The sequence below is a fragment of the Rana temporaria genome, chromosome 9 (genome assembly GCF_905171775.1).
Source record: "Rana temporaria chromosome 9, aRanTem1.1, whole genome shotgun sequence".
NCBI classification, from domain to species: domain Eukaryota; kingdom Metazoa; phylum Chordata; class Amphibia; order Anura; family Ranidae; genus Rana; species Rana temporaria.
Window position 1 is genome coordinate 100091145 of NC_053497.1, and position 26012 is coordinate 100117156.

At 45.1% G+C, this 26012-nt stretch overlaps 1 protein-coding gene across 1 annotated transcript in view; it reads left to right on the plus strand.

Annotated features, from left to right (window-relative positions):
* The first annotated feature begins 5797 nt into the window (after positions 1-5797).
* Positions 5798-26012, plus strand: part of LOC120913772 (pre-mRNA 3'-end-processing factor FIP1-like) — a 53048-nt gene continuing 32833 nt past the window's right edge. The window contains exons 1-4 of the mRNA XM_040323971.1: positions 5798-6012; positions 19440-19482; positions 19844-19916; positions 22832-22923. Of these exons, the coding sequence (XP_040179905.1) occupies positions 5925-6012; positions 19440-19482; positions 19844-19916; positions 22832-22923 (296 nt within the window). The 5' untranslated portion in view covers positions 5798-5924. The remainder of the gene's footprint in view (positions 6013-19439; positions 19483-19843; positions 19917-22831; positions 22924-26012) is intronic.

Genomic DNA, 26012 nt, shown 5'->3' on the forward strand with positions numbered 1-26012 from the left:
ATGGTTAAGTGCCGGTTCACATATATGCAATGCGGGAACCAGCACGATTCTAGTTCAGGTTCCTGCAATAGCATGTCCCTGTCAGTTGATACTGAGATCTTCAAACTGCGGGTGTCAATGCAAAGTTAATGACACCCCAAATCGGATTGCAGTGCGAACTGCCAGATGGTGCAGGAATCGGCTCACATAGGTGTAAATACTTATTTGATGCGATTCCAGCGTTGACCAAAATAGGGTCCTGCACCTTTTTGGTTCAAATGCGATGCAAAATGTGATGTCTAACATCGCACAAGTGTGAACCCAGCCTAAACCTATTCCTGAATGGATGTAATGTACAGAGTAAAATATATGTTGTCTGGGAGCCATATTTTTGCTCATATGAATACATTACAGAAAATGTTTAAAAAAAAAAAAATATTCCTTTGTTTGTGCAGTGGTTACGTGTGCATAGCATTGTCTATAAGGGCTCTTTCACACGGGCGGACCGTATGTCCGCTTTTTCATCCATCCGTGTACAGATGAAAAAGGGACATACATTGATCCCTATGAGATTGCGGGTGTCAGCGGATGAACATCCGATCTCATCAGTGTCCGCAATCCTTCGATTCTGCAGACGGAGGAAACCCCTATTTTTCCATCGGTCATTGGATCGGCTGAACAGGGACAGACGGTCCGTGTTCATCTGATTACCCCCCCCATAGGGGAGAGCGGAGATCTGACAGTGCGGTCCCTGCACAGTGTGCGGGGACCACCCTGTCATCCGCCGGCTCAGTGGGGATCAGCGGAGCGATGGCTGCTGAGCAAGTGGGAGGTTCATGGGGTGGATCATCACGGATCCGTCCCGTATGAAGGAGCCCTTACACACTGAGGTTCATTTAAAGCGGGGTTTCACCCAAAAAAAAAATGTTTAACATTACATTCAGCCGAGTTGTCAGAATGACAATCGGCTGTTTTTTTTTATTTTATCCCCGTACATACCGTATTTTCACCGCCGCTTCCGGGTATGTCTTCTGCGGGACTGGGCGTTCCTATCTCATTGACAGGCTTCCGACCATCGCATACTGCGCGTCACGAGTTGCCGAGTTCATACTCGTGTAGGTGGATGCAGCATCGGTACCCAACTGCCTCTACACTGTGAACTGAGAGATCAAAGACCACTGCTCGCCCAGTTCTCTCCCTTCAGTGATCAGAGAGATGGTAACTGTCAGTCACCAGCAGGGCACCTTGCACAGCTTTAGGCCTGCCCCCTGAGACTGACCACCAAAATTCCCCAGGGCTTGCCCACGGGCCATCCCAGTGAATCCACCCCCTAATCCTGTATATATGCCAGTCCCCCCTCGCACCTGGATATATATGTCAGCCCCACATACCTGTATATGTGCTAGCCCCCCCCCCCTCCTCCACACACACACACCCACACCTGTATATGTCAGCCCCCTCCTACCTGTATATATGTCAGCCCCCCCCCCCCCCCCTCACTGTATGTAAATATATATAGGTCAGCCCCACACATACACAAATCTGTAAACACACAAGCCTCTGGCCCCTCCCTGTACACAAACAGCCCCCCTCCCTTTCCTTTGCAGCCCCTACTTGCAAAGAAACTATTCCCACCCTGTCTCAGCTCCTTTTCACAAAGCTTACATGTTGCTGACACAGAGGAGCACAGTACAGGCAGCTCACACGCGGGGTGCACATAGTAGCCAGAGGTGGCAGTAAAGAGCTCGATGTCTGAGCTCAAGGACACAGAAAGCAGCAGAGGCTGCAAGATCGTTTCTATAGTGCACAACACGACTCCCCTTCACCCATCCTGTCTTCTTCTGGCTCGGGTGGGTCCCTTACAGTTGTATCGCCTGTACCCCCCTGATGGCAGCCCTGGTCACCAGCTCTCTGCTCTGCAGCTCTCGCACTCAATGGAGCGCCAGGCTGTAAAAGGGGCTGGAGTGGCTGGCTCAGGTTTTCAGCGGCTTGCTGCGAGGCTGAGCCTGCTGCCAGTCCAGGTATCTGGGTGGAGCCTAACATTAAAGTCAGGATCGGCTGAGTGGTGTCATCTGATAGCTGGCTTTAGCCCACTGAACAAAGTGCATGCCTGTGATCCCCAGGAGAAGTAGGGCTTAAAGAGCTTTGGCTCTACCTTTCCCTTTAATGTACTTTTATGAGGCTTCAAGCGAGCTTTGCCATAGACTTTTATGGAGGCTTTGAAGCACCACTGAAGCTACATGGGGTATCATTTTTTTAAGCAAACAAAAGCAGGTGTAAATGGGACTGTAAGCTAACCATTTTATTTAGTGACAGGAGCTTTGACTGGCGTTCAGAGAGCTTTACCAAAGCCTGTCCAAAGCTTCGTTGAAGAGTAAATGAGCCCATAATGTGGTAGAATGCGGTGCATACATTACGGCTTAAACCTACAGGGGGAATCCGTGTTTTTCACATGTGATTTTTCTGTGCTTGTGGTGTTTTTCGTAGGTCATGTGACTCAAAAATCGCATCAGAAACATGACACGGGTTCGTTCTTGCTGCATTTTCAATGCATTTCAACCTGGAGGTGCGAACTGTCCAAAAAAGCAGCATGCAAGATTTTTAACACAACGGAAACGCAATGGACCAGTGTACATAGAATTTAAAAAGATGCAAATTTATTGCGCTTTTGGTGCACCAAAGGTGCCGATAATGGCCGACAATAAATTCATAATTTTCCTCAGTTTAGGCCGATATGTATTCTTCTACATAGTTTTGATAAAAAAAATAGCAATAAGCGTATATTGATTGGTTTGCGCAAAAGTTATAGGGCCAGATTCACGTAGAATCGCGGCGGTGTAACGTATCCTAGATACGTTACACCGCCGCAAATTTTCATCGCAAGTGCCTGATTCACCAAGCACTTGCGATGAAAACTACGCCGGCGCAAGGCGGGCCAATTTAAATGGGCGTGTACCATTTAAATTAGGCGCGCTCCCGCGCCGGACCTACTGCGCATGCTCCGTTTCTTAACTCCCGTAATACAATTGCTGACTAAAGTTAGGGCACCAAAAAAAACGACTAACTTTGCGACGGGAAACTAGACTAGCGGCAACATAGCAAACGCGAAAATCCGTCGTGGATCCGCCGTAACTCCTAATTTGCATACCCAACGCTGGTTTACGACGCAAACTCCCCCCAGCAGCGGCCGCGGTACTGCATCCTAAGATCCGATAGTGTAAAACAATTACACCTGTCGGATCTTAGGGACATCTATGCGTAACTAATTCTATGAATCAGTCGCATAGATAGAATTTGTGAATCTGGCCCATAGTGTCTACAAAATACGGGATTGATTTATGGCATTTATATTTTTATTATTTTTTTGTTAGTAATGGAGGCGATCTGCGGTTTTTATCGTGACTGCGACATTGCGGCAGACACATCGGACACTTTTGACACTTTTTTGGGACCACTGTCACTTATACAGCGATCAGTGCTATAAAAATGCACCGATTACTATGTAAATGACACTGGCAGGGAAGGGATTAAACACTAGGGGGCAATCAAGCAGTTAAGTGTGTCCTAGGGAGTGATTCTAACTGTAGGGGGGGTGGTCTCACTAGAACATGACAGTGATCAATGCTTCCGATGACAGGGAGCAGTAGCTCCCTGTCATGTTGCTAGGTAGAACAGGGAAATGCCTTGTTTACATAGGCATCTCCCCGTTCTGCTTCTTCGCGCCACGATCGCAGGACACCGGTGGACATCGATTCCGCGGGCACACTCACGCAGTATGCGGCAAGCGCGCGCCCACTAGACAGAGAATTAAAGGGGACGTACAGGTACGCCCACCACTGCCATTCTGCCGATGTATATCGGCGTGTGGCGGTCGGTAAGTAGTTAAACTGTCATTTTCGGTTTTGGCACCAAAATTTCCAAACTCTACATTCATCTGTACAGTGTGGTAGGGTGCATTATCCTGCTGAAAGAGGCCACTGCCATCAGGGAATACCACTTCCATGAAGGGTACTTGGTAAGCAACAATGTTAAGGTAGGTGGTACCTGTCAAAGTAACATGAATGGCAGGACCCAAGATTTCCCAGCAGAACATTGCCCAACGCATCACAGTGCCTCCGCTGGCTTGCCTTCTTCCCATACTGCATCCTGGTGCCATATCTTCCCTGGGTAAGTGACACACTAGTGCCCGGCTGCCCACATGATATAAAAGAAAACATGATTCATCAGATCAGTCCACCTTCCATTGCTCTGTGATCCAGTTCTGATGCACATGTGCCCATTGTAGGCACTTGTGGCTGTGGACACAGGTCAGCGTGGCCACCCTGACTGGTGTGCGGTAACGATGGGCTCGGGCTTGTTCGGATCGAGCCCTCCAGGAAGCTGGCACTGCACACCACCAATCATAAGCAGCGTGTGTATGTGCAGCTGCCGGTCGGGAAATACCTCACTGCCTATGATTGGCGGTGTACAGCAGGGGTGGGCAGGGGGGACGGCTGCCCCTGGCGCAATGGTTTATTGCAGGGATGGGGGGCACAGTTTGGCATCTTTGCCCTGGGCACTGGATGACCTTGTCCTGCCACTGGTGTACAGTGACGGCTTCCTGGTGGGTACGATCCGAAAGACATGCCTGAGCCCATCACTGGTCTGCAGCTAAGTATCCCCATACACAACAAACTGGGACATCTGGTTTTTTTCTGCTTTCTGCAAATCAACTTCACACAACATGTTCACTTGCTGCCTAATATATCCCACGCCTTCCACATGCCATCGGAAGAGATAATCCATGGATTTCACTTTACCTGTCAGCTGTCATAAAGATATGGCTGATCAATGTATACCAATGCAACTCCAGAGCTGGAGTTCAGCTTTAATTCTTCCCTATTCTATTTAATTCTTCCCTATTCTATTTAATTCTTCCCTATTCTATTTAATTCTTCCCTATTTAATTCTTCCCTATTCTATTTAATTCTTCCCTATTCTATTTAATTCTTCCCTATTTAATTATTCCCTATTCTATTCTTCCCTATTTAATTATTGCCTATTATATTTAATTCTTCCCTATTTAATTCTTCCCTATTTATTTCTTCCCTATTATATTTAATTCTTCCCTATTTAATTCTTCCCTATTATATTTAATTCTTCCCTATTTAATTCTTCCCTATTATATTTAATTCTTCCCTATTTAATGTTTCCCTATTATATTTAATTCTTCCCTATTCTATTTAATTCTTCCCTATTCTATTTAATTCTTCCCTATTTAATTCTTCCCTATTCTATTTAATTCTTACCTATTTAATTATTCCCTATTTAATTCTTCCCTATTATATTTAATTCTTCCCTATTCTATTTAATTTTTCCCTATTTAATTCTGGCACATTATTATAATCTAGGTATTGCTGACACATTGCAAGTCTTTACAAATTTTAGACAAATGTGGACACCTCTTCTAAGTGCCATCATAAATTCTTCCCTATTATATTTAATGCTTTCCTATTTAATTTTTCCCTATTATATTTAATGCTTCCCTATTTAATTCTTCCCTATTCTATTTAATTATTCCCTATGTAATACTTCCCTATTCTATTTAATTCTTCCCTATTTAATTCTGGCGCATTATTATAATCCAGGTATTGCTGACACATTGCAAGTCTTTACAAATTGTAGACAAATGTGGACACCTCTTGTAAGTGCCATCAGAAATCAAGTCATACAATTCCTATAGACACCTTGTAGACTTCTGATGTCCCCCATTCTCTGGGTCACTAGGAATTGTCCTTCTGCCCCCCATGACCTTTATTTAGGGGTGATGGATGGAGAAGGGGACCTCACCTGATCAGTAGTAACCGGCGGCACTAGGACTGAGATGATCCGGGTGGAGGGGCCCCTGGAGATGGTTGCACCTGGAGCTCAGCTCTCAGCTCTGACATCGTCCTGCACACCTGTCCATGGAAGAGCCATCAGACGCAGCCGGAGGGGCCCCCGCCCTTCCTGTGGCCACTGAGACCCTGGAGGAGGAACTGTGGCTGTACGGAGGTAAGTGGCTCTGGGCTGGGTGTGATCTGCATGGAGGATGTCCGCTCCCATCACACTCATTACACCTTCATCCCTGGGGCGGGCAGCACTGAAAGGAGCTGGGGAAGGGGAATCGGGAGGTCTGACGGACTTCATAGAAAATGCCAACTCACCTGAAAAAGTGGGAACCCCATTTGGAGGGATCTGATCGCTCGGCCAGCCCTGCCATACACCAGATCTCTCCCTCCTGTTGGCTCCCATTGATGGGTTATTTTAGGGGAGCCCCATGAAGTGTACAAGAAGGGTGCTGTCCCCCAAAACAGACTTCAGCTCACCATACACCACCACGAGCATTTGGGTAAAAAAAAAAAAAAAAAAAAAAATCGAAAATGTCTTCACTTTTCTAGTGAATAAGTTCAAATGGATGTTTTTTTTTTTTTTTTTTTTTGTTTTGTTTTGTTTTTTACTGCAATGACTATAAAATTCTGAGGACAGGATGGAAATATTGTCTCAAATTAATTATATTCTGCCTGTCAATGTGTTTGCATTGAGAACATGTATTAAAGTAAAACCTTGGATTGCGAGCATAATTCGTTCCAGAAAGATGCTTGTAATCCAAAGCACTTGTATATCAAAGCATTTTTTTTACAGGGTATAAAAGAGAAGAGAGGCACCTCTAAGTGTTGTACCTTCATTAAATGTAACCATATTGCTTCACTTAGAGGCTCCTCTCTTCTCTTTTATACTCAGTTGTGACATGACGCTACTCTTATATCAAGACATCGCTTGTATATCAAGACATAATTCATTAAAACATTTTGCTTGTCTTGCAAAACGCTCTCAAACCAAGTTACTCTCAAACCAAGGTTTTACTGTATGTGTGTGTGTGTGTGTGTAATATATATATATATATATATATATATATATATATATATATATATATATATATATATATAACCTTGGATTGCAAGCATAATTGGTTCCGGAAACATGCTTGTAATCCAAAACGCTTGTATATCAAAGCAAATTTTCCCATAAGAAATAATGGAAACTCAAATGATTCCGTTCCACAACCATTTATTCATAAGTCCTTTAGTCTATATTCCATATAAAAAGGCGACCATAAAACGTCCATCCAAAAATGGAAGCCTCTACAAGGGGATTATAAGTAAGATCCAGCAGGAGCTACAGAGTATAGAAGAGAGGTGCCTCTAGGGCCCCTTTCACACTGGGGCGTTTTTCGGGCGTTATTCAGGCGAAGCCTCATCTGCAATCCCAATGTGAAAGCCTGAGTGTTTTCAGAGCCCTTTCACACTGCCAGCGCCCGAAAAACGCTGGTAAAGCAGCACTAAGACCCTAACGTTTTAGGGCGTTTTTGCAGTGCCTTAATGTGAAAGGGCAAGGCGTTTTTTAAAGGGCTATCAATTCATTTCAATGGAGAGGGGCGTTTTTTGGAGTATTTTTTTCAGTGCCCAAAAGCTGCTCCAAAGATGCTGCTTGCAGGACTCAGTGTAAAGGGGCCATTGAGATGCATGGAGAGCGTTTTAATAGCGCTATTTTTAACGCTAAAACGCTGTAAAAATGCTTCAGTGTGAAAGGGGTCATGTCACGACTGAGTTTAAAACACAAGAGAGGCGCCTCTAAGTGTAGTAATATGGTTACATTTAATGAAGGTACAACATTTAGCAACTCACATGGTTGATGATTAAAAGAGTCTCATCTAAGTATGGAGGCATCCGGGGGAAAGCTGTTCACATAGACCATTCTCCTCACCGCCAGCTCTCACCGCTGTCAGTAGGGATGAGCTCTGGCGTGTTCGCACAGTCCACGTGCAGAGCCCGCCAGGAAGTCTGCACGGCGCAAATCACAGGCAGGGAGACATTTCCCGAATTCTGCAGCTGAGCATCGGGACAATGTCTCCCTGCCTGTGATTAGCGCAGCGCCGTGCGGGCTCTGCACGGTAACTGCGAACACGCCAGAGATCATCCCTAGCTGTCAGTCTGCAACCATGACAGGGAAAAGTAGAGCGATCTGAAAGCGAGGCTTGAACCGTTCGTGGAAGGGACGACATCAATGGCGTTGCGGGGGATGGTCTTTGTGGACAGCTTTCCCCCGGATGCCTCCATACTTAGATGTGCCTGTTTTAATCATCAACCATGTGAGTTTCTAAATGTTGTATCTTCATTAAATTTAACCATATTGCTACACTTAGAGGCGCCTCTCTTGTATTTTATACTCAGTCGTGACATGACGCTACTTGTATATCAAGACATCGCTTGTATATCAAGGCAACATGTATTAAATTTAGCTTGTCTTGCAAAACGCTCTCAAACCAAAGTTTTACTGTGTGTGTGTGTGTGTGTGTGTGTGTGTATTCTGCTCTTCTTCCCTCTGGAATATTTGGCCCCTTTTTTTGGGGGGGGGGGGAAGCCCCTCTTTAACTACTTCCTGACAACCCCAGTTCCTTTTAAACACTTCTGAATATACTCGGGGGCAGCTGGGCACATGATCAGGATTCCCATGGCACACGTTCATGGAATGAGCTCTTAAGGTACCGGGTGCTGTAGCAACCCCCAGCTGGATACTGGGACCTGTATGATAATAGAGATATTCGCCTGCACACCAATGATCAATGTCGTCCAAACGTTTTTTTTTTTTATTATTATTATTAAAGATCACAAGACAGTATAGTGTAAAGTTTCGGAGCCACGCAGGACCCCTTCGTCGAGTGATCATCACATTCCTGATGAAGGGGTCCTGCATGGTTCCCGAAACATTGCACTACACTGTTTTGTGATGTGATCAGGGGCGGACTGACCATTCGGGCACTATGCCACTAGGGGGCCCAATCAGGTTTGCCAGCCTCAGTAAACCCAGGGACAGTATGGAAAAATCTGTGTTTTAAAAAAAAAAAATCACAAGATTATAGTGCTCTCCAGTACCTTTTCAGTATGTGTATGTGTATACTGTGTGTGTGTGTGTGTGTGTGTGTGTGTATACTGTGGGGCCCCATAATCTCCTATTGCCCGGGGGCACATCAAATGCAAAGTCTGGGTGGTGCGATTTGAGTCATACATTTTGCATCACATCTGCACCAAAATGGCGCAGGACCCTCCTTTTTTTCTGCACCTGAATTACACTGCATGCAAAGCGATTCTGGCAATCCCACCGTTTCAGGATATTGTTATTCTGACACCTGCAGAAGATCGCATGGACGCCTTGCAGTGCAGAAAATGCACAGGATTCGCTGCGTTTCCTGCATCGCATTAGTGTGAACCTGGGCTCAAAATCACTAGGAGTGAGCTCCACTTAAGCCTCATACACACGATTGGATTATCCGATGGGAATTGTGTGATGACAGGCTATTGGGCGGAAAATCCGACCGTTTGTATGCTTCATCGGACAATTGTCGGATTTTCCAAGGAGAAATGTGGGATAGCATGCTTTAAAATTGCCAATAATTGTGTGTTGTCAGATTCTCCGATTGTGTGTACACAAGTCCTTCAGACAAAACTCCAGAGTACAAACACGCATGCTCAGAAGCAATGCTAACCATAACATTAGCAAAAGGTGCCCAAAGGGTGGTGCTATAGAGCTGAAAAAACATGTTTCGTGTTTGTTGGCCGAAAAGTTCCTGGCCAACGCCAAAATTCCTACGCTTTGTCCGCAGAAAATCCGATCGTGCGTATGAGGCTTAAAGGGGGTTGTAAAGCTTTGTCTTTTTATTTTCTAAATGGGTTCCTTTAAGCTAGTGCATTGTTGGTTCACTTACTTTTTCCTTCGATTTCCCTTCTAAATGTTTTTTTTTCTTTGTTTGAATTTCTCACATCCTGTCTCCTCAGTAAGCTTACCACCATCATCCGAGCGGTGGTTAGTCAGCCAGAATGGCTTACTGAGGAGGAACAGGAAGTGAGAAATTCAGACAAAGAAAACAAAGAAAATACAAATTTAGAAGGGAAATTGAAGGAAAAAGTAAGTGAACCAATGCACTAGCTTAAAGGAACCTATTTAGAAAATAAAAAACAAACCTTTACAACCCCTTTAACCGCTTAACAACCGCCGCATGTACATATACGTCCACAGACTGGCACGTACAGGCAGATGGGCGTACATGTACGTCCCTGCCTTTCCGCGGGTCCGATCGGGACCCCCCCCCCCGGTACATGCGGCAGTCCGATCTTCCGTGGGAGCGATCCGGGATGAGGGCGCGGCTATTCGTTTTCTAGCCGCCCCCTCGCGATCGCTCCCCGGAGCTGAAGAACGGGAAGAGCTGTATGTAAACACAGCTTCCCCGTGCTTCACTGTGGCGGCGTATCGATCGAGTGATCCCTTTTATAGGGAGACACAATCAATGACGACAGACCTACAGCCACACCCCCCTACAGTTGTAAACACACACTAGGTGAACCCTAACTCCTTCAGCGCCCCCCGTGGTTAACTCCCAAACTACAACTGTAATTTTCACAATAAAAAATGCAATTTAAATGCATTTTTTGCTGTGAAAATGACAATGGTCCCAGAAATGTGTTAAAATTGTCCGAAGTGTCCGCCATAATATCGCAGTCATGAAAAAAAATCGCTGATCGCCGCCATTAGTAGTAAAAAAAAAAAAAATAACGCAATAAAACTATCCCCTATTTTGTAAAAGCTATAAATTTGGCGCAAACCAATCGATAAACGCTTATTGCGTTTTTTTTTTTCGTTTTTTTTACCAAAAATAGGTAGAATACGTATCGGCCTAAACTGAGGGGGAAAAAAATTGTATATATGTTTTTGGGGGATATTTATTATAGCAAAAAGTAAAAAATTTTGAATTTTTTTTCAAAATTGTTGCTCTATTTTTGTTTATGTTTATTATTTTATCTGTATTATGTATATTCTTTAACATCTGTAAACATTTCTAATGTCTGTAATACCTATATGCTCAATGTTATTTATGCTCTCTATCATCTATATTCTTTGTATTGTATTTCTGTGTAAATTGCTGTAATTTCTTTGCCATGTGTTATTCCGAGCCTCATATAATCACACGTCCCTTAGTGTATGCTTCCACATAAACACAAATTCCCATTAGAAGTAGTAGTTTCAGAAAATAATTAATCCCTCATTTCTTATTAGGGGTTTGAATTTAGTAGTCGAAACACGCCTATATTTTATTAATAGCTGATTGTTCAACGGCACTGTGACATTTTTTATTTTGAATTGGATTCAATTATTATGATATCATGAACATGTCATAAGAGATATATATTTTTTTTTATTTATTTGTTTTTATTTATTTATTTATTTGTTTGTTGGCTCACTCCTTTCCTGCAATAAGGAGATAAACAAAGGTGTCTGATGTACTGGATGTTTTCCTGCTGCTCCTACGAGAATTTTTTTTTCCTTCTTCCCGTCCCTAAATGCCCCTGTAAGCACACATAGGCGTTTAGAGGTAGAAGGGGGGGGCCCCACACCCAGTGCGTCCGGGAGCAGCAGAGTATTTGCAGAAACAATGATTGATGCGCCAAAGCACTAGGTGCTTTTAGCACTTGAGCGTAAATGTATTTCAATGGTCAAAACAAGTTGCCAATGAAATGAATTGAAGCCCGAGCGCTTAATGCGTCTAATCAAGTGTTTTTTTTTTTCTTTCTGCCAAAAACGCAGCTGCCAGGAGGAAAGGATTGCGGACCCGGATGAAATCGGATGTTCGTCCGCTGACACCCGCAATCTCATAGGGATCAATGTATGTCCCTTTTTCATCTGTAAACGGATGGTTGAAAAAGCGGACGTACGGACCGCATGTGTGAAAAAGCCCTTAGGGCCCTTTCACACGGGCGGACAAACGGTCCGTTTTTTACATTGCAGACGTTGGTGGATTGAGCATCCGCCCTCCGCAAAGATCCGTTTTTTTTTTTAGACGGAAGAAAACCCTATTTTTCTTCCGTCTGGCGGAACAGATGAATACGGACACACGGTCCGTATTCATCCAATTTCCCCATAGGGGAGAGCGGAGGAAAGACAGGGCGGTCTCTGCACAGTGTGCGGGGACCGCCCTGTCCGCCGACAGCTCAGCGGAGATTTACGGATGATCCCCACTGAGCAGACGCACACACGGGGCGGATCAATACGGATCCGCTCCGTGTGAAAGAGCCAAGGATATTTGTGCAGACAGAATAATTTACAGTTGTAGATGTGGCACCTGAAAGCTGCAGCGTATTTTTGCCCATAAACAGTCATTAGGGAAAAAAAAGCCATGTTTATAAACGCTTATATACACTTATACCGTAGGGGTGTATTTTTCAAACTGTACAGTTATCTGCTGAAAAACACTACGCATGTAAACGCAAGTATATCTCCAAAGGGCAAAATCATTGGGGTGTTTGGATTGGTCATTCGATTTTTGTAGCATTTGAACGGAGATAAAGGTACAAAGTAAAGCGATATTAAAAGCTGTAAAGAACCAATTTAATTGCTTTTCTATCAGGGGCCTTTTTTTTTTTTTTTTTACCCATGTGTTAAATTCCCCCCCCCCCCCCTAATTTTAACATTACTTAACATTACCAAACCACTCATGTGATCGCATTTGCAAGTGATAGGGTCTTTATACAGACTGTGCTTGATTGGCTGTTGACCCAGCATTTCAGCCTGAATTTTGAAAGCTCTGAACCTAGAAAAAGTGCCTAGAGCTGAGCACTTTTCGGTTCCTGATGTAGCACCCTGATGTTTAGACAGAGTTGCTATTAAATTTATTTGCCAAGTGATGGTTGCCTTGGCCAGTTGTTAGGAGGTCAATTGATTTCGCCCTAATTCTGGAATTGCTGCACTTCTCTCTTCTGTCACTAGATGGGCAGGTATCTAGTGCAGTGGCGGCTGGTGCTCAAAATTTTTGGGGGGGCGCAAACGAAAAAAAAAAAATTGCAGCCTCACTGTGCCATGCCATCAAACGCAGCCACTGTGCCATGCCATCAAACGCAGGCACTGTGCCCCTCCATTGTCGCCACTATGACCTGTAAAATGCCCCCCCCGGCACTTACCTTTCTGGGGTCAGCCTTTCTTTTACCATCCCTCGATGTCCCTCGTCCTGCCCTCGATGACGCTTCAGCCAATCAGGTTACCGATTACCAGAATCAGATTGGCTGAGACGCCTGTCAGTCTCATCCAAGGAACGCACCGCCGGTACGTCCCGAGGATAAGCATTCAGGAAGCCGATTACAGCCTCAGGGCTGGCTCTGATAGGCACTTCCGCACAGCCAACCAGCTGCGGTTATTCAGCTGGCTGGCGCTCAACATCCGGCCAGCTGAATTGTGGGCGGCATCGGCGAAAATATATAGATTCATACAATGCATGAATCTATATATTTTAGTGGCTGTGCGAGAACCAGAGGGGGCGGCGCTCCGGCGCCCTCTATGGAAGAACCGCTCCTGATCTGGTGACATTAGATAAGACAAGGGCACTGCAAGGACAGGTTAGGAATGAATGGGGTGTCTCAGCCAATAGGCAGGGATTTTCTTGGGTCCTTTGGCCTACTGGGAGAACCTATTTATTTGGGTGAAGTCAGGTGATGGGGGATCTGAGCAACACGGCTGGCTGGGTGGGCATGTGTCATATTGCCCCAGGCTGCTAAGCCAGAAACCCAAGGCCTATCCTGGGGACATCTGGCTGCTAGGCTATCTGAGGGCCTATCCAGAGGTAGTGCAGGATTGGGACTGTGGGCTTGTAGTCCAACGAGAAGTAACGGCTCCGCTGGCTGGGGAACCGGTCGTGGTCGGAGGTAGAAAGGAAGCTGTCGCCACAAAGGGACCATCCACCTTGCTACCGGAGACCAGTGAGTGAGCTGAGGCCAGTACCAGAGCAGACTTCTTGCCAACCAGGGACGGTGAAGTAAAGAAAGCATCAGCAAGTGCCAAGTTAGGCACCCAGTGGGACAGCAGAGGTGACACTTGTGGAGTGCCAAGCCAAGCCAAGGGTGTAAACCCGCTAAACTTTTTTTTTTTTTATATATTTTTTTAACCCTGTAAAGCAAAAGGTATAATGAGCTAGTATGCATCGCATACCTGGTCCTCGCTGGTCATCTTGCCTCGGCGTGTCTTACGGGTATCGCTGCTCCAGTGCTCTAAAGTGGCTGGACCCGCGATGTCGTCACTTCTTTCTGGCAAGGTCTGGCGGCTGCCGGGCCTTAAGCCGAAAATCCCCTGTGCACATGCACCGATGCATTCAGCTGTTCATTGCAAGGGGAATATCTCCTAAACCGTAAAGGTTTAGGAGATTTTTTTCTTACCTACAGGGTAAGCCTTATTATAGGTAGGGAGACCGCCGCTCCAGGTGAGCACAGGCAGGTAATCAATGTCCACTCAGGAATCACACGGGTGCTGGCAATGCATAGAATTAAGCAGGTGGGAGAATGGATGGACAGCCGCACTCCAAAAAGTCTTGTTGAAAAAAGACGTGCTCTTTATTGTAAAAAGGAGAAAATGCACAGCACACAACAGCATACAGTGGGATAGACAGCTGACGCGTTTCGCATTAACAACTAATGCTTAGTCATAGCTCATATTATAGGCTTACCTGTAGGTAAAAGTTAAAAAAATAACTATAAAACCGATTTAACGTGTTAGCAGGGGTGAAGCGTGAGGAGTATTTGTGAGTACCAAGCCAAGGACCCATCATTGAAGCGGTGTCCGGCTGGAGGCCTTCACCTGTATAGCTGTCTATCTATAGAAGTCTCGGAGTCTGCCAATTAACATTGCGTCTACCTAAGGGTGTCCTGGCCCTAACCCGCTCTCCCCCAGTTCTGTTTAACCTCTTCCATACCAGGCTTTTATACACACCTCCATACCGGGCCTATTCTGGCACTTCTCTCCTACATGTACAAATCATAATTTTTTTGCTAGAAAATTACGCAGAACCCCCAAACATTATATATGTTTTTTTAGCAGACACCCTAGGGAATAAAACGACGGTCATTGAAACCTTTTATTTTGCACGGTATTTGCGCAATAATTTTTCAAACGCCTTTTTTTTGGAAAAAAATTGTTTCATGAATTTAAAAAAATAACAAAACAGTAAAGTTAGCCCAATTTTTTTTGTAAAATATGAAAGATTATGTTACACCGAGTAAATAGATACCTAACATGTCACGCTTTAAAATTGCGCACACTATTGTAAACATCCCTTGTAATAGGAATGTGTGTGACAGGTACTCTTTATGGAGAGATGCGGGGTCAATAAGACCCCACATCTCTCCTCCAGGCCTGAAAGCATGAAATCGGTGAAAAAAAATTCACCGATCTCATGTTTACTGTTGCTTAGCAGCCGCGGCTTTGTTTACTTACGGGGACCCGGGTGTGACGTCATCACATCGCGCCCGGGTCCTCCGACGGTCATAGAGATGACTGGTGACCATCTGGTCTCTATGCTTCCTGCGAGCGCCGGACGATTCGTTCTCCGGGCCCCCGATGGCACGGGAGAGCCCGGAGAAGCACCGGATGGCGGTGGGAGGGGGGGATGTCCCCTCCCGCCGCCTGTAAGAACGATCTAGCGGCGGAACCGCCGCTATGATCATTCTTACGTTGTGCAGAATCGCCGGCACAAGAGAAGGATATCTGAATGATGCCTCTAGCTGCAGGCATCATTCAGATATCCCCCCCCACAAAGCCCAGGAAGTCATACGACGTCCACTCTGAACGGCAGAGGTTCTTTGTGGACGTCATTTTACTATGGGACGGTAGGGAAGTGGTTAAGAGACAATAAATATCTTTGCTTTTAAAAAGTGTCTAGCTCTTAAAGCGACGATGTACAGCTACGGCGATTCATGCAGCTGTGCCAGTCTGCCGCAGTATAATGAAAGTGGCTGGTCAGCAATCGGTTAATGCATTCTATGCATTAAGATTAAAAGCCTTCTGTGTGTAACAGCCCCCCTGATGCTTACCTGAGCCCCATCTCTATCCAGCGATGTACACAAGTCCCTTGGCCTTCCAGGAATCTCCCTCCTGATTGGCTGAGAAGCAGCAGTGCCATTGGCCCCCACAGCTGTCAATCAAAGTCAGTTAGCCAATCAGGGGAGAGAGGGTGGTGGGCCAAACCACGGGTCTGTGTCTGAATAGACACATGGAGCTGAAGCTCGACTCAGGTGCCAGCATAGCAAGCTGCTTGCTGTGGGAGCACTCTGCAGGAGAGAGGGGCCAGGAGCACTGTAGAGGGACCCAAGAAGAGGAGGATCGGGGCTGCTTTGTGCTAAGCCATTTCACAGAGCAGGTAAGTATGACATGTTTTTTTTTATTTTTAAAGGAAAAAAACAAGACTTTTAGTATCACTTAAAGCTTTGAAAATAAAATCTAGAAACTGGTTGCTATGCACAGCTACTCCAGTCTTGGTAAATTCCCCTCCCTGTGTTGCAGCAAGAATCTGGTTTAGGAGAACACCCCCCCCCCCTGTCCTCCCAGGTCAACACCCCCCCCCCCCCCCCCCCCCCCCATTCACCAGGTCATGATGCCTAGCACTGTGATGAGATGCTGTGTTTGTTTCTAGTCCCTCAAGGTCTGTAGCACTGTGGAACCGATACAGAAGGACATTTTTGTTGCGTAATCTAAACAGTGAAATTCTTGTGAGCTACCATATGATGCCTATTAATTTAATCAAGCCAACTGCTCGCACTAATCACGTCTCATATGATCATGCACAGCAAATTGAAATATAGAGGAGAGTGCCGCGCTGTCTTAACCTAAAACTGTGATACCTTATTAAATGCTCTTATTGCAAATCGTACAACTATTGCCTTATCCTTTATTTAAAGTGTCCACGTGATCTAAAGTGCAAAAATATATTGCAATTATTATATTTGTAAACAAAGTCCTTATAAAAAGTGCTTCAATTATATCACAAAAAAATGTGTTCCATTTTTTTCTGGCTGCTATAGTGCACCAATCTATACAGGTAACAAAGCATTCTCAGCGTGGAGAGAAGACACCACTTCGGGGGCTACAAATGGCTTTTGTCACTTGTATAGATTGTTGCATTATAGCACCCATTAAATGTGAGTACTCTAATGTAGTGCCATGCTCCCATTGAGTAGGCGCTATGTGTTAAATTTTAGTTGTCTGAGATGTAGTTTTTAGCTCAGAAGGATTATGCTAAATTGTTGGTTCTGTTTCAGTTCAGCTGGGTTGCACAATTTTGCCCTTGACGGTGGGTGTCGCTGTTACCACAGGTCAAGGTTGGAAAGGCAGCAGGCTGGATGCATTGGGTATCTCTTTCCCAGAACCAGTGGTCAACCCGCTGTCATTCTGGGGAGGGGTACTTAAGGGACAGACGCCATTTTGGCGGGGTCTTCCGATCCTGACCTGATGGCCCTCCTGGCCTCAGGGATGTGTGGGCTGTTTCGTAGCCTTGGGGCAGGCTGGTCCGAGGCCTTGCAACTGAGTGGGCCCAGGAGTTTCTGGGGCCTACTAATCCAGGGATGGAAGCTGAACCAGTGGGATTCAATTGAAGGACGTATCCTGGCAAATTTACCTCACTGTGCTGCCGGCCTGGCTGAAAGATTCTTGGCACCGTGAGTTGTGTACTTTTATTGGAACAATACAAAGTGTGCGAGTGGTTACACGATCTTGTGGCAGAAGATCATGGGACGGCCTGACAACACTTATCAAGTCTGTGGCAGAGACTTTGACGAGCTTCGCACCAGCTGCTAGGCCAGTGAGAGTAGGCCTATCTGATGGTTGCTGAAATCCAGTGTGGAACTGAATTAATCCTCTGGATCTAAGTTGTACCCATCCGTCTACCCCTCTGTTGGAGAACTTTGTTCAATAAAAACCTTGAAAGAGACTTTGTGTTTGGTGCAGACATTTTTGTGGACAACTCTTCAAGGAGAACCCCTGAAACGAGCATATGGAACAGTAAGGTAACTGCAGGCCCAAATCTAAACCGGCAGCTCCTTCGGGGGTAGTGCTATACTAATATAGGGATTGTTGTTGCATATTGATAAACTTTTTTTAAACCGATAATACGCTATGGAGTTTCATCTATTATACCCATCTGTGGAAAAACGTACCATAAACCAGCCCAACATCCCAGCATACACATTGAACCCAGAGGTGGTTCAGAAGCGTGTTTTGACCAAGCTTAGCCACAGGGTCGCTCGCTCCTAAGGTGAGCGCATAATTGGGGGAGCACCAGAGTGGACATATATGGACGTTTGATTTTTTTTATCACCAGAATTTATGGATTTGATGGAATTAAAATGGACTTTATATGTACCTTAACGCGTGGTATCGCATGAAGAAAATCGCGCGCAGCACTTTGTTTATAAATGTACACATTACAATATATTTTTGCACTTTTCATCACGTGGTCACTTTAAATAATGGATAAGGCAATAGTTGTAGTATTTGCAAGAAGAGCATGTTATCACAATTTTAGGTTAAGACAGCGTGGCACTCTCCTCTATATTACATTTTTGTTCTGTGCCAAATTGGCAGAAGTTGAGCAAGTGGCCCACAAGTGTAAGGGACACCCTTTAGCGCACAGTATGTAGGCAAAGGACATGTCCCGGCCATGTAGCCTAACACTTGTTGGTAAAATAGTATATTCTATATAGAGACAGGGCTGGTGCTACTACTAGGGTGCCCGGCCACTGGTGTTCCTACTCTCTTTTTTCTGCAGCCAGCAACTATGTCTCAGCAGGCAGCCACTGCTCCGTTTGCACATAGCGTCAGAGGCGCAGCGCCTGGTGGAGGTCTGTGTCCTGACTCCCGAATGAATGGAAGCAAGCAAACATTTTTTGATGGGTGCTGGTGAGGTTGCATTTGATGGGCGCTTCATTAAAAGGTGGGGTATACATGGGCAGGGCAAAGGGGGTGGAGCCAAGGGGGCGGCAAAATATGGTTTTGCCTAGGGTGTCAAAAATGCTTGCACCAACCCTGTATAGAGATGTACACATCACACCAAAGAGGGACAGCTGAGGCTGCACAAGGGAAAGAGATTTGGTCCCAAAAGAGGGACAGTCCCTCCAAATGAAAGGCAGTTGGGGACTATGTTGAAAAACTCTGGAGAATGAAGTGTGCCTAGTAAAGAAAGTATATCTGGGTTGTTGGTTGTGGACTTTCCGTGAATTTAGACCTGGGACAGATTTCATGTTTTCAGTGGGTGGGGAGCCCTGTCCCACTTCCTTGAAGCTTCCCTATTTCTTCACTACTTTTCCTTTTCCACTGTGTGCTGCTCCTCCTGCAGGATACATTGTAAGCCCTCACTGGAAACAATTTTTAATTCTAATAAAAAAACACATAGATAAAACCATCTTGTTTTAGTGCTGATGATAGTGTGGTTACTCTCTTCAACTGCGTGTTTTAATTTTTGTTAGATAAATTATGTTCTCTTGCACATATCTACACTCCTTCTTCTTTTTTTTTATATATATATATATATATATATATTTGGATTGTACCCATACTGACTGATGTGGTTTTTGCAGGTTCTGCTACTCCCTCGCCAGATGAGACTGGATCAACCTCTGGGTAGGTCTATCTTAGCAGGAATGTATAGTGGTTTTAAACAGTATATACTTTAAGGGTGAGAGCTAAAAATGAAAACTTCTTGCATGCTTTTGAGCTCAGTTTCTAAAATCGTCCCAATTTTCTTTAAAGCACCCCTTTTTTAATCTGAGTTTTATCATGCACACTGAAGCAAAAAATATTTTATTAGTTGTGGATGCAGATCACGTACTTCTCGCTGCATGTTTATGTACACAAATGTACTGTCTTTTGTGTGTATTCTTTCTTGGTGTGAGGTATGTGTGCGTAATAAAAAATAAAAATAAAATTTGTTATATTATACATATAATTTTTTTTTTTGTTTGTTTGTCTCCTGAATCCATAGACCTACTCGATCATTTGATCCCCTTCATGATCTATCTAGTGGGAGCCTGGAGCAGAAGGAAGAGTCACTGCAGGTGAGCTTCTCTGTGGTTCATATGTGCCAAGGAGGGAAAATATTCAGTTGCTGGTACAGCAATAAAAAAATTGAGGAAAAAAGTATGTAATTTTGCGCCATGGCCTGATATAAATCCTAGAGCAGCTAGCGCAATATTGTAGTACCAGATAAAAACCAAACCGTGCAGCGCTACATAAATTGATGAAACCTCTATTACTCGTACAATAACATATATAAGAAATTGCAACATGGCCGAGAGGATGGGGAGCTCTTGTATTGCGAACATTAGCGAGGAAGATGGTACCTTTCTCTCTGATCCAGCACTAATTGATGCCAGATTTGAGAAATGCTATACACGCCTCTATGCTTCTTGGGCTACCTACTCCTCTCTAGATGACTTGACCACGTTTCTTGACACTGTGGAATCCCAACCCTGACCGCAAAAGCCGTGCAGACCCTTGAGAGTCCTATCACTCTGAAAGAGGTCCAGGGGGCTAGTAAATCTTTAAGTCCTGATGGACTTCCTTCAGAATGCTACAAAACTAACCTAGAAGTTGTAGGCCCGTACTATTTCTCAACACTCACCAAAGCACTAGAGCTGCAATCTCTCCTGCCTTCCATGTCAGAAGCTGTAGTTGTTGGCATACCCGAGCCTGGAAAAGACCCAGAACTTTGCTCGTCCTATCGGCCCATATGTCTACTTAACGTGGATGCTAAAATCCTAACCAAGATATTGGCCAATAGGCTAAACGTTGTTATACTCTCCTTAATTCATGGAGACTAAACAGGATTAATCGGCTCCACACCAACATAGCCTTATTCAGGGACAAAAACACTGGGGGAGCGGTGGCCTCTCTGGACGCAGAAAAGGCCTTTGATTCAGTAGAATGGGATTTCCTGTGGCAGGTATTGGCCAGATTCGCCCCCAAATTTATCTCCTGGGTCCAGCTAATCTATAGGTCCTCGGTGGCTTGGGTGTGCACTGGCGGTATCCTCTTCCACCTCAGTAGGGATACGAGGCAGGGCTGCCCCCTGTCCCCCGGGGATTTTTTCTCTCGCCATAGAGCCCATGGCGATCCTGATCCCCTTGACGGACGAGGTGAGGGGATTGCAGGTCGGCCCGCTGGTGGAGCAGTTATCGATGTACGCAGACGATACACTTCTGTACCTTGGTAATGAATCAGACTCTCACGGCGGCACTAGTGATCATAGATGGATATGGCAACTTCTCTGGGGTTAAAATTAATTGGGGTAAGTCAATCTTTTCCCACTATCCGACTCTGCTCCCCCCTCCGTCTCGCCCGACCCATCTACAAAGGGTCTCCCAATTCCCTGGCATAAAAATCGCTAACAAACTCTCCTGTTACCTGACAGATGACTTTTATCCGATCATGCAGACTATGATGGAGAATTGCCAATCTTGGAAAACATTCCCCCCTGACACCGGTAGGATGGGTAAATTTGTCAAAATGTACTTTTCTTCTCAAATTCATATATGCATTTCGGAACAGCCCTGTCCCTATTCCTGCTGCCATCTTTCGCAAATTAGACGGGATAGTTACTTCCTTCATTTGGGGTGGGAAGGTCCCTAGAATAGCTAAAAAACAAACTACAACTAACATTGTCCTCGGGTGGATTTCATTGCCCTGTTTCCAAAAGTACCACTGGGCGCTGTCCACTGGTGGTTTGTCCAATCCAGATCTAACCCTGCGGTCAACCTTGAGTTGGCTGTGATGGGTTCCTACTCTGCCCTAACAAACATGGTATACAGGGGGTTGAAGCAAAGTCCACAAGCAACGACCTCGATGCGAAATGACGGATCAGGTTTGGGAAAAGTTTACTGCTGCAGTTAAGGTTGCCGACACTATTTCATCTCACACCCCGCTATGGGGCAACCCCAAACTTTCACACTTTAGATCCATCCCAATCTGGTGAAGTTGCAGCAGATTATGCCCACCGGGGTGCCACTTCCCTTACGGAACTAAAGGAGACCTTTCAGCTCCCCATATGGATGCTGTTTCGTTACCTACAGTTGAAACATGCCTCACAGGTGCAATTCCCTGCTCCAATCACTATGATGCCACATGTAGTGGAGAGGTGTCTCGCCTCTAGGGGCGTGGATAGAATCCTATCCTCTCTATATCTACGTCTTACATGTGAGGACTCTGAGAGGGCATCTCCTCTATTTCACTCCTGGAAGACAGATATCCCCTCCCTGTCAGAAAATGACTGGGACCTGGCCCTACAACAATATATAGCAACGGTGATCTCTGCCAAGGACCGCTTTTATACAGCTAAAATTCATACACAGAGCTTACTACACAAAAAAAGACTTGCTAGAATATATCCCACACGGTCTGAGATATGTCCTAAGTGTCAACAGGCAGTTGGGACATGCTACCGTGTCATCTGATATTGACCAATCATTCAGGCCTTCTGGAGAAAGGTGGTCTTGGATATTAATGCAGCCTTTCAGTGTCGGTGGATCCCAATGTGCTTCTCTTAGGCATAACTGAGTCAGTGACACACTCTGTACATACCAGGTTGTTGCTGTTCTATTCGTGTTTCTATGCTAGGAAAGTACTCCTACAACACTGGAAATCGTATGGGGCTCTGTGGTTTCTAACCAAAGCCCTTGTTGGGTGCCATCATGCTGTTTCTGCTCAGTCTTGTAAGGGACGTTTGCAGGCTGCAGACGACTTTGCCAGCTTGGCTGCACAGACTGGGGGGGGGGGGGGGGATAGGATGGCACTGATTTCCTGGTTAGTATTTATAATGGCGTTATGCAAAAAATGTTTGCCTATGCATTTATTACCTCTGTATATTACAAAATTAATAATGGTAAGTTTGTGCGCCCCCTAGCCTATGCTGGCTTTCAGTACGGCTGGCAGAACTTTAAAATGCTGACATACAAATTCTCTATATTCTGTACAGATCACTCAGAGCTTCAGTGATGCCGAAGAGGACAGCGACACTGACAGTGATGATGTGGAGGTCACAATCGGCGATATTCATACATCCTGCATGTATGTTGGTTTTACTTCCTCCATAGAAGAATAAAAAGTTATAAATGTTAATAATCATTGAGGTGGCGTATGTGGCGCACCAGATGAGAAAACCGCCGCTCCAGGTGAGCACCTCCAGGCAATCACTGTCTGCTCAGGAACCAAATGGGTGCTGGCAATGCACAGGACATGCGGATAGAGAAATAGATGGACAGCCACACTCCAAAAAGTCTTAAAGACGTGCTCTTTATTAGTGGGAAAAATGCACAGCATACAATCAGCATACAGTGGGGAAAATAAGCTAACGCGTTTCGCATTGACTTTCAATGCTTAATCCTAGCTATGATTAAGCATTGAAAGTCAATGCGAAACGCGTTAGCTATTTTCCCCACTGTATGCTGATTGTATGCTGTGCATTTTTCCCACTAATAAAGAGCATGTCTTTTTTAAGACTTTTTGGAGTGCGGCTATCCATCTATTTCTCTATCCGCATGTGGCGCACCAGACCTCAGGAAGGATGTACTGGAAATAGAGAGAGTACAAAGAAGGGCAACAAAATGTATAAAGAGTCTGGAGGATATTGGTTATGAAGAAAGGTTGTGAGCACTGAACTTATTCTCTCTGGAGAAGACACTTGAGAGGGGATATTTCAATTTACAAATACCGTACTGGTGACCCCCAAAATAGGGATAAAACTTTCATATAAGGGAGTTTAACAAGACATGTGGTCAGGGCCGTCTTAATAGCATCATGGGCCCCTGGGCAAAGTAAAGCTCTGGGGCCCCTACAATGGAGACGGCACAGGTAAACCGACATCAAGTAGGTAGGAGGCAGAAAAGTGGAGCTTCCCCTTTGGGGTGGAGCTCCGCATTAACTACATGAACAATCATTCTGTACAGCAAAGAAACGGTGGGAAAATACTACATACGGTGCCTTGAAAAAGTATTCGGCCCCCTTGAACTTTGCAACCTTTTGCTACATTTCAGGCTTCAAACATAAACATATAAAACTGTATTTTTTTTTTTTGAACAATCGACAACAATTATTCAGCCCCCTTAAGTTATTACTTTGTAGCGCCACCTTTTGCTGCGATTACAGCTGTAAGTCGCTTCTCTTCGCTTCAGTTTTGCACATCGAAACAGCTCGAGCTCAGTGAGGTTGGATGGAGAGCGTTTGTGAACAGCAGTTTTCAGTTCTCCACAGATTCTCGATTGGATTCAGGTCTGGACTTTGACTTGGCCATTCTAACACCTGGATATGTTTATTTGTGAACCATTCCATTGTAGATTTTGCTTTATGTTTTGGATCATTGTCTTGTTGGAAGACAAATCTCCGTCCCAGTCTCAGGTCTTTTGCAGACTCCATCAGGTTTTCTTCCAGAATGGTCCTGTATTTGGCTCCATCCATCTTCCCATCAATTTTAACCATCTTCCCTGTCCCTGCTGAAGAAAAGCAGGCCCAAACCATGATGCTGCCACCACCATCTTTGACAGTGGGGATGGTGTGTTCAGGGTGATGAGCTGTGTTGCTTTTACGCCAAACATAACGTTTTGCATTGTTGCCAAAAAAGTTTGATTTTGGTTTTATCTGACCAGAGCACCTTCTTCCACATGTTTGGTGTGTCTCCCAGGTGGCTTGTAGCAAACTTTAAACGACACTTTTTATGGATATCTTTAAGAAATGGCTTTCTTCTTGCCACTCTTCCATAAAGGCCAGATTTGTGCAGTATACGACTGATTGTTGTCCTATGGACAGAGTCTCCCACCTCAGCTGTAGATCTCTGCAGTTCATCCAGAGTGATCATGGGCCTCTTGGCTGCATCTCTGATCAGTCTTCTCCTTGTATGAGCTGAAAGTTTAGAGAGACGGCCAGGTCTTCGTAGATTTGCAGTGGTCTGATAATCCTTCCATTTCAATATTATCGCTTGCACAGTGCTCCTTGGGATGTTTAAAGCTTGGAAATCTTTTTGTATCCAAATCCGGCTTTAAACTTCTCCACAACAGTATCTCGGACCTGCCTGGTGTGTTCCTTGTTCTTCATGATGCTCTCTGCGCTTTAAATGGACCTCTGAGACTATCACAGTGCAGGTGCATTTATACGGAGACTTAATTACACACAGGTGGATTCTATTTATCATCATTAGTCATTTAGGTCAACATTGGATCATTCAGAGATCCTCACTGAACTTCTGGAGAGAGTTTGCTGCACTGAAAGTAAAGGGGCTGAATCATTTTGCACGCCCAATTTTTTTTTTTTTTTTTTGTTAAAGTTTGAAATATCCAATAAAATTCGTTCCACTTCATGATTGTGTCCTACTTGTTGTTGATTCTTCAAAAAAAAAAATAGTTTTATATCTTTGTTTGAAGCCTGAAATGTGGCAAAAGGTCGCAAAGCTCAAGGGGGCCAAATACTTTCGCAAGGCACTGTACATAAAGTAACAGCTGTCCTGTGAATATAATATAATCTGCTAGATGCCTCCCCAGCACTCTGACCCCTCTACACCCTAGATATCCCCCCAGAACTGTTGCCATATAACATAAGATACCCCTTATATTGTGACCACATCCCTGATTCCCCCTACACTGTGTCCTCTCTACATCCCCGATACCTCTAGCACTATAGCTACCCCAAGCATTGCTACTCCCTTGATATCCCCCAGCACCATTATTCCATCCATGTAGTACCCCCTTTTCCAGTGGAGATAGTGCATGCAAACTTTTGGCTTTGTGCCCACCTCCAGCACTGGACTCGCCTATACCAATCAAGCAGGCAGAAGGAGGGGCGGAAGAGGGAGCATCCCTCCAGGCCTTCCAAGCCCTTCTGTGCAAACAGTGCTGGACAGCTGGACTTACCATGACACCATCCACAATGCTACTTCCGCAGGTGGGCTCTCAGTGCTGCTGGCTCAGCAGCTTCCACTCCAGCTCCTAACCTGCAGCCTTTGAGTCCCGAGCATTCAAGCTGCATTAGGTAGGGTTGGAGCATCACCGGTGCTCCGGCCCTGCCCCTCCCTGCTGGCTGTGAAATAATGGGTATCGTTTTGCACAGCATGGTGCACCACTGCCAGCCTGCCTCCTTTGTGTATCAATCACTCTCAGTGCCATCATGGC